Raw genomic sequence first — 8,602 nt, forward strand, 5'->3', positions numbered from 1 at the left:
TATATAAAACTCATACACTAATAATACATTCACTTTTTTATATTCCTAAACATGAATAAATATAGATATGTCTACTGACAAGATATTAATCTATGGTGTAAGACTATACTTGAAACATGAATAAATATAGATATATCTACCAACAAGATATTAATCCATAATAATAAAAAAGTCAAGAATTTTACTAACACTCATTCACCATCTTTTGGTAATATAAAAAAATTGAGATGTGTGCATATCCATTGGCATCCTACTTATACTTTAGTACATGATATGATTAAAATGACACAATTATCCCTGGAAATTGAAACAAGTGATTTACTCACACCTGATAGGAAATTAAGAACCAAAGTGAATAAATGGTGTAATAATTTTATTGAATGAAGCGAGAATTGCGTAATTTTACATACATGGCACCACACCAGTTATGAGAGTTTTGGGAAAATAAATAATAGACAGTTGTGGAAACAACACCAGATCTGTTATATTGGATCTTCACCCTTTTTGCATCCAATTTTCTTCACTCTCTAATCAGATCTATAACTTTCTTTCTCTATTTCCATTCTCATTCTCATTACAGCAACTTTCACTTTTTCAATTTCAATAACAAAAACATGTTGACAAAATTCGAGACAAAGAGTAACAGAGTGAAGGGTCTGAGTTTCCATATCAAGAGGCCATGGATCTTAGCGAGTCTTCATAGTGGTGTTATTCAGTTATGGGATTATCGAATGGGTACTCTCATTGATCGATTTGATGAACATGATGGTCCTGTTAGAGGGGTTCATTTTCATAACTCTCAACCTCTTTTTGTTTCTGGAGGTAATTTATCATTTCCATTTCTTATGCTGAATAATGGGTATTTTCTTATTCTGGTAGAAATTTAATACTTAACCCTCAATTTTTGTGTTTTTAATTTTTAAGAGTGCTTGGATCTAAATGGGATTTCGAAAGATCTGTTTTTTATTTATTTATGGAACAATGTTAGCTGATACAATGTGGGATCATAAGGCTTTTGTTCTTTTAAAAATAAGATTTTTTGTTGTGTGTTGTATTTATTTAGATCTACCTATAGATGAATGATAAGGGAAATGTAGATTTGGAAGAACTATGTATTTTATGAGATACTTTGAATTCCCTTTTTCGCGGCTGTAGAATGATTTCCTGTGTCATTTTCGATATCTGATGCTTCTGGTTTTATTGTACATGCTAATTTCATCGATTCTCTGCATTTGTTTGTTTACCTGCTCGATCCTTCAGTGAGAAGGAAGATGATATGAGATGCTATTGACATACATTTGCAGGATTTATTTTGTTTGAATTGATAAAATATTTATGTTGGCTGTAATTGGCACCTTTTGAATTTGGTAACCATTTCTGTATGCATGTCATTAGTCATGTTTTAAAAGAAACGGCGCTGCATGACATTTTCATCTTATTGTTTGGTTTTCATTTGATTTCTGCAACAGTCTCTGCCTCTTCAGGCGGAAAGGATTATGATTTTTTTCTATGCTTCTATACAATAACGAAAATAGAATGTTTGTGTTATAAAGTTTGTAGCGCCTTTATTAATATTTCTTTCCCCTTTGTGCAGGGGATGATTACAAGATTAAGGTTTGGAACTACAAGACACACAGGTGTTTGTTTACTCTTCTAGGACACCTTGATTATATTCGTACGGTGCAATTTCATCATGAAAGCCCATGGATTGTGAGTGCCAGTGACGATCAGACCATTCGCATCTGGAACTGGCAGTCACGTACTTGTATATCTGTTTTAACCGGCCACAATCATTATGTTATGTGTGCCTTGTTCCATCCGAAAGAGGACCTTGTTGTGTCAGCCTCTCTGGATCAGACTGTTCGTGTTTGGGATATTAGTTCTCTCAAGAGGAAGAATGCATCTCCTGCCGATGACATACTGCGACTGAGTCAGATGAATACAGACCTTTTTGGTGGTGTTGATGCAGTTGTTAAGTATGTCTTGGAAGGTCATGACCGGGGAGTCAATTGGGCTTCTTTCCATCCTACACTGCCTCTCATTGTCTCAGGAGCTGATGACCGACAAGTGAAATTGTGGAGGATGAATGGTAAATATAGAACATATTTATTTACTTTATGATTTCCTGAATAATGAATAATTAGAGACACCTTTCACTTTCGTTTTTTAATTTACGTGCTGAACTGAATGCATTTACATATATTCTTGCTTAACATAAGGATTAGGAGAAAGTTGCATGTTTTTGTTGGGGTGAAAAAAAACTTTTTTCCAAGCCAATTCTTGCATCCATTGATGTTTACAGTATTTTGTTTACAAGAAAATTCTTCTAGTATTTTAATTGACTTTCTCTATCTTCCTAATTGACATAAATTATTTTCTCTGATTTCAGACACAAAGGCGTGGGAAGTGGACACATTGAGAGGGCACATGAATAATGTTTCATGTGTGATGTTCCATGCTAAACAGGATATTATTGTCTCAAATTCTGAAGATAAAAGTATTCGAGTATGGGATGCAACAAAGAGGACTGGAATTCAAACATTCCGCCGAGAGCATGATAGGTTTTGGATTCTTGTAGCACATCCTGAATTGAATCTTTTGGCAGCTGGTCATGACAGTGGCATGATTGTTTTTAAGCTGGAGAGAGAAAGGCCTGCTTTCACCGTCAGTGGTGATGCATTGTTCTACACAAAAGATCGATTCTTGCGTTTCTATGAATTTTCAACACAAAGAGAGACACAAGTACTTCCAATTCGTAGACCTGGCTCTTTAAGCCTGAATCAAAGTCCAAGGACACTTTCCTACAGTCCAACTGAGAATGCATTTCTTCTGTGTTCGGATGTAGACGGTGGATCTTATGAGTTGTATATCATATCCAAGGATAGCTATGGTAGGGGTGATGTGCAAGATGCTAAAAAAGGTTCTGGAGGATCAGCAGTATTTGTGGCTCGGAATAGGTTTGCTGTGCTTGACAAGAGCACCAACCAAGTCCTTCTGAAAAATTTGAAGAACGAGATTGTCAAGAAGAGTGTCCTCCCAATTGTCACTGATTCTATATTCTATGCAGGAACAGGCAACTTGCTCTGTAGGTCAGAGGATAGGGTTGCTATATTTGATCTTCAACAAAGGCTTGTTGTTGGTGATCTTCAGACTCCTTTTATCAAATATGTTGTATGGTCTAATGACATGGAAAGTGTTGCTTTACTCAGCAAACATGCCATCATAATTGCTAGCAAGAAACTTGCACACCAATGTACTCTTCACGAGACAATCCGGGTAAAAAGTGGAGGCTGGGATGACAATGGAGTTTTCATTTACACAACATTAAATCACATCAAATACTGCCTTCCCAATGGAGATAGTGGTATAATAAAAACACTGGATGCAACAATTTATATCACAAAGGTTTCTGGAAACACAATCTTCTGCTTGGATCGGGATGGGAAAAGCAGATCAGTAATTATTGATGCAACTGAATATATTTTTAAGCTTGCCCTGTTGAAGAAAAGATATGACCATGTCATGAGCATGATAAAGAATTCACAGCTTTGTGGGCAGGCTATGATTGCTTATCTACAGCAGAAGGGCTTTCCTGAGGTTGCTCTTCACTTTGTAAAAGATGAGAGAATCCGGTTCAATTTGGCTTTGGAGAGTGGAAACATTCAAACTGCAGTTGCATCAGCTACAGCAATTGATGAGAAAGATCACTGGTATCGCTTAGGAGTTGAGGCTCTTCGCCAAGGAAATGCTGGTATAGTAGAGTATGCCTACCAGAGGACAAAGAATTTTGAGAGGTTGTCTTTCCTCTATCTTGTAACTGGTAACATGGAGAAACTTTCGAAGATGTTAAAAATTGCTGAAGTCAAGAATGATGTGATGGGCCAGTTTCACAATGCCTTGTACATGGGTGATGTTCGAGAACGTATTAAGATCTTGGAGAATGTAGGCCATTTGCCTCTTGCTTATATCACTGCATCAGTCCACGGGTTACATGATGTTGCTGAACGACTTGCAGCTGAGCTGGGGGATAATGTCCCATCTTTGCTCGAGGGAAAAGTACCATCGCTCCTGATGCCACCATCACCTGTGATGTGTGGTAGTGACTGGCCCCTTCTCAGGGTCATGAAAGGCATGTTCGATGGTGTGTTTGACAATACAGGTGCAGGTTCTGCTGATGAAGAATATGAGGCTGCTGATGGTGATTGGGGCGAAGAGCTTGACATAGTTGATGTGGATGGCTTACAAAATGGAGATGTTACTGAGATTCTGAATGATGGAGAAGTGGCTGAAGAAAACGATGAAGAGGGTGGATGGGAGATGGAGGATTTAGAGCTGCCCCCAGAAGCTGAGACCCCAAAAGTTTCTATCAGTTCACGTTCTTCAGTTTTTGTGCCTCCAACACCTGGAATTCCTGTTAGCCAGATATGGATTCAGAGGTCATCACTTGCAGCTGATCATGCAGCTGCTGGCAATTTTGATACTGCAATGCGGTTACTTAACCGGCAACTTGGGATAAGAAACTTTGCCCCCTTGAAATCCACGTTTCTTGATCTTAACACTGGCAGTCATTCCTATCTGCTTGCATTTTCATTTGCTCCAGAAATAACACTCGCAGTTGAAAGAGGATGGACTGAGTCATCTAGTCCAAATGTAAGAGGCTCACCTGCACTTCCGTTCAAATTGTCTCAGCTGGATGAAAAGCTTAAAGCTGGTTACAAGTTAACTACTGCTGGGAAATTCACCGAGGCTCTTCGGACATTTGTCAATATTCTTCATACAATTCCGTTGACTGTTGTTGAGTCAAGGAGGGAAGTGGATGAAGTGAAGGAATTGATTATTATAGTCAAAGAGTATGTTTTGGGTCTCCAGATTGAGTTGCAGAGGAGGGAAATCAAGGACAACCCTGCACGGCAACAGGAACTTGCAGCATATTTCACTCACTGCAACCTTCAACTACCACACTTGAGGTTAGCTCTGCTCAATGCAATGGTTGTATGCTTCAAGGAAAAGAACCTCGCCACAGCTTATAACTTTGCAAGGAGGCTACTTGAGACAAACCCTACCATTGAAATCCAAGTAAAGAGAGCAAGGCAAGTGGTGGCAGCTGCAGAAAAAAATATGAATGATGCCACACAGTTGAACTATGATTACCGAAACCCATTTGTGATTTGTGGTGCGACATATGTCCCAATCTATCGAGGACAGAAGGATGTCTCTTGCCCATATTGTACTTCTCGATTTGTGCCAAGCCATGAGGGGCAGCTATGTACTGTGTGTGATCTTGCAGTGGTAGGGGCTGATGCTTCTGGGTTGCTCTGTTCACCTTCCCAATTACGTTGATTGAGCCGTGGACCAGGAGCTTTCTCGTACTTTGTTTCAGATCAATTTTATGCAGCAAATAGAACATTACTGATCCATTAATATTTCATGGTAGAACATTAGAAAATTTTGCTTTCCCTTTTATTTTGTCGAAAATGATTTTCAATGTAATAAATAAACTTTATGTTTTAAGGGTGTTTGTTTCATGCAAAAGAAAGCAAGAGGCTGTACTTATTAATATCAAATGTTTGTTTTTATGGTATGCATGCTTATGACTTTGGCACATCTTATTTGGCAATGCATTTCCTTATAGATTCTATGTCAATAAATTATTTTGTGAAATCTTTCATGTTGCATTATGATTAGAAATCCTCACACTTGAGCAGAGTACTATGTATCATCAAATAATGGTTAGTCATTAGCTGGACTAAGCTACCGTGGTTTGAATTATGGCGCTGGAGCATTTTCTCTCAACTGCACCATCTTCAGCTATTCGCTAAACTCCATTAAGTTGGAGCCTTTTGCAACTTCTCCCTGGACTTTACTGGCGTCATTTTGGCTGGGAACCTATTATTAGTCTGATTTTATTATTAACAAAAACTCTTCTATGTCATTTAGTTTTGGTATCAGTCTTTACAACTTTAAAGCATTTGGTTTGTTCCTTATTATGATATATTAAGTGCTAAATGTATGATGTCATCATTGACCACGCCAATAACTTATAAGATATGTAGTCGCTGGTTTGACATTAGCTAATCATACAGAGGCAAAACAGCTTCAATGGAAAGATAACTGTAAAGTAAACAATTTTCTAACGTCATAGAATGTAACATTTCTCTTTACCCATAACAATCCTAATAAAATAAAAAGTATAATATTTATAACTACCAATTTAAAGATTTATATACAATAATATATTATCCATTATTAATTGTATTACTTATATTTAAAAGTTGAATGATATTAAAAAAATGTTACACTTATTCCTTAGTAATGAAAAATGAAAATGTTACACTTATTCCTTAAAATTTGTTTTAGTTTAGTTTTATTTTTATTTTGAATTAGTTTCTTTTATAGAAACTGAATGAATAATAAAATAATACAATGTCTCTTTATTAGCCTTCCATCTGCCAGAAACTAAATGTCATTAAATAAAATAGATGATCTTTTTAGAAAAATAGGCAAAAATTATTTTATGAACTCCAAATTCAAGACATTAAGAATGGACAGGGTTGATATTTGGAAGGGCGCATATGAAGGTTACATTACAAAAATTCCACAACACACATCAATAACACTCGTGCTTTATTCACAGTAAGTGAGATATTATTTTTTACTTAGTTTATCAAGAGAGTTAAGGCATTCCATTAAAAAGGTACATATAATAAAGCATTTTAGAAGAGAAAAAAAATCATGTAAATAAAAGGAGTTAAGTTTATGAACAACAAAAGTACTATTTAAGGAATATAACCATTTATTGTTAAATAGATGTACCTATGATACTTGAGAGGAATGTGAACTCAATGTAAATTTATTTTTGGAAAGGAAGATGGAAAAGGGAAAACATACCTGAGAACCAAAAGATGCATGAACACAACCACTACACATGTTATGGAGTTTCTTTAATAGCATTTACATTTGTTCTCTTTTACTAAAAAATTAACTCAAACTCTGTTGTTTTATAACACAGCAAATTCATTAAAATGGAAGTACAAGGGTACTTCAAAGCTTATCCAAAGAGACATTTACAAAGTAATTGAATTGAGCTAACCCTAAAATTAACTCTGCTAAAAGAAGGAATCAAATATGTTGATCTACGTGAAGTTATGGTGGTCTGATGATGAGAGTGAGGGGTTTAAAAAACGAAATGCAAGAGCATGTGGGTTCTAGTCTCACCCACAATAAATACTAAATACAAACATGTGCGGTAAAAAAAAAAAAAAATGTTGAACTGCAATAAATGCATTGTTGCCCTAGCCCTTTGTCTTCCTCGTATTTTTTTTGTCTTCCTCATATTCACATTCACAATCAGCTAGAAGGTTCAATAACCTTGTATGATTTGGCTGTAATCCCTTTTAAATTCAATCCAGGGAAGACATTCTGCACAATAAAACAAATAACGATCAGTGTCAAATCTTCCAAATAAATAAAAATAAGTAACACCAAAGGTTTTAAATCAAGGTGTATTTTCTGAGCTCTCACTCAAAATCGAGTACTTAGAATCGCAACAACTATGTAAAACCTTGTTAACTATTAAAAAGAGGCAAATGCAACTTACATCCAATTGGTTTTGCACGACTTTAGGTCTCTTCTTAGGTTTACCTCGTAGAGGGTGACCTAACATGGCTTTTAAGTCTTCCTCGATCTCCTTCTTTGTCAACTCTACTTTTAATTCCGACCTTTGAATCTTATTATCCTTTTTCAACTCATTAGCCTTTTCACACTTTGATCGCCTCGTTCTCAAGTTCCACGGCAGCGAATTCTTCGGTGCCACCGTCGATTCCTGTTGTTCATTTTCTTTTTCATCTTTTGCCCTATTTTTCTTCAAATTATTCACGAGCTTCGGCTTCACTCCCTCATTACAAGAACAACCCTCGCTGCTGATGCCACCGTTTGTTTGCGGCGTTGCTACCGTCGTTGGATTCTTGGAGGTACTTGCTTCCGCCACATGATTCATCTCCGGCTCCATGGTTCTATTTGGAGTCAAATTCTGGTCAGCGTTCGTAGGTTTCTTGATCACCCACTTTATCTTGGAATTCTCTTTCTCTTCTTCGTTCCCATTTGGAATCACCATTTGTATTGTAGCAAGCTTTGAAAACGAGTAATAGTGAAAAAGTGAAACCCAAGTCTCACAATTTTCTTGGAGATTTTCTCAGAAGAAAATAAGAGAAAGGGTTCTTAGTCGTGAATTGAATAGGGTTAGGGTAAGAGTGTAAGTGTATATATAGGAGTGTGAAGTGAGAAACCGACTCATCTCAATGGTTGATGACAAAATCAACGGGTTATACTTCAGCTCACTCATTATCAGATAGAGTAACAAACAACGTAAAGTTTAACTAATCAATGATGGAGATTGATTGACAGGATAAAAAACTGTTACACTATCATTATATACATATTAAATCTTATTAAATATTGTGATGTATAAAATTTTATTATCTAAGATATTTTGATATTATAGAAGTTGATTTTCTAACTATTTAAAAAACTGAATCATTATCTGCTAACTATGCTAAGCTTTGTTGGTTATTAATTGAAAAAAAAGTGGGTAAAGTAGAGAAAA

At 36.2% G+C, this 8,602-nt stretch overlaps 2 protein-coding genes across 2 annotated transcripts; one reads left to right on the forward strand and one right to left on the reverse strand.

The window, feature by feature from the left end:
• Positions 441–5,617, forward strand: LOC109352332 (coatomer subunit alpha-2-like). The gene is made up of 3 exons (XM_019594266.1): positions 441–822; positions 1,595–2,089; positions 2,390–5,617. The coding sequence occupies exons 1-3, from the start codon at positions 615–617 to the stop codon at positions 5,338–5,340; spliced, it is 3,654 nt and encodes a 1,217-aa protein (XP_019449811.1). The 5' UTR covers positions 441–614; the 3' UTR covers positions 5,341–5,617.
• Positions 7,296–8,241, reverse strand: LOC109353098. The gene is made up of 2 exons (XM_019595274.1): positions 7,598–8,241; positions 7,296–7,419 (listed from the first exon to the last, which is right to left on the reverse strand). The coding sequence occupies exons 1-2, from the start codon at positions 8,111–8,113 to the stop codon at positions 7,348–7,350; spliced, it is 588 nt and encodes a 195-aa protein (XP_019450819.1). The 5' UTR covers positions 8,114–8,241; the 3' UTR covers positions 7,296–7,347.

The sequence above is a fragment of the Lupinus angustifolius genome, chromosome LG07 (assembly GCF_001865875.1).
Source record: "Lupinus angustifolius cultivar Tanjil chromosome LG07, LupAngTanjil_v1.0, whole genome shotgun sequence".
In the NCBI taxonomy this organism is placed as follows: domain Eukaryota; kingdom Viridiplantae; phylum Streptophyta; class Magnoliopsida; order Fabales; family Fabaceae; genus Lupinus; species Lupinus angustifolius.

Bases quoted from the DNA above. Each gene is read 5' to 3' on its own strand.
- LOC109352332 (XM_019594266.1), top strand. From the start codon at position 615: ATGTTGACAAAATTCGAGACAAAGAGTAACAGAGTGAAGGGTCTGAGT. The intron at 823-1,594 runs GTAATTTATCAT...CCCTTTGTGCAG, and splicing joins ACCTCTTTTTGTTTCTGGAG to GGGATGATTACAAGATTAAG. The intron at 2,090-2,389 runs GTAAATATAGAA...CTCTGATTTCAG, and splicing joins GAAATTGTGGAGGATGAATG to ACACAAAGGCGTGGGAAGTG.
- LOC109353098 (XM_019595274.1), bottom strand. From the start codon at position 8,113: ATGGTGATTCCAAATGGGAACGAAGAAGAGAAAGAGAATTCCAAGATA. The intron at 7,420-7,597 runs GTAAGTTGCATT...TTTATTGTGCAG, and splicing joins TCGTGCAAAACCAATTGGAT to AATGTCTTCCCTGGATTGAA.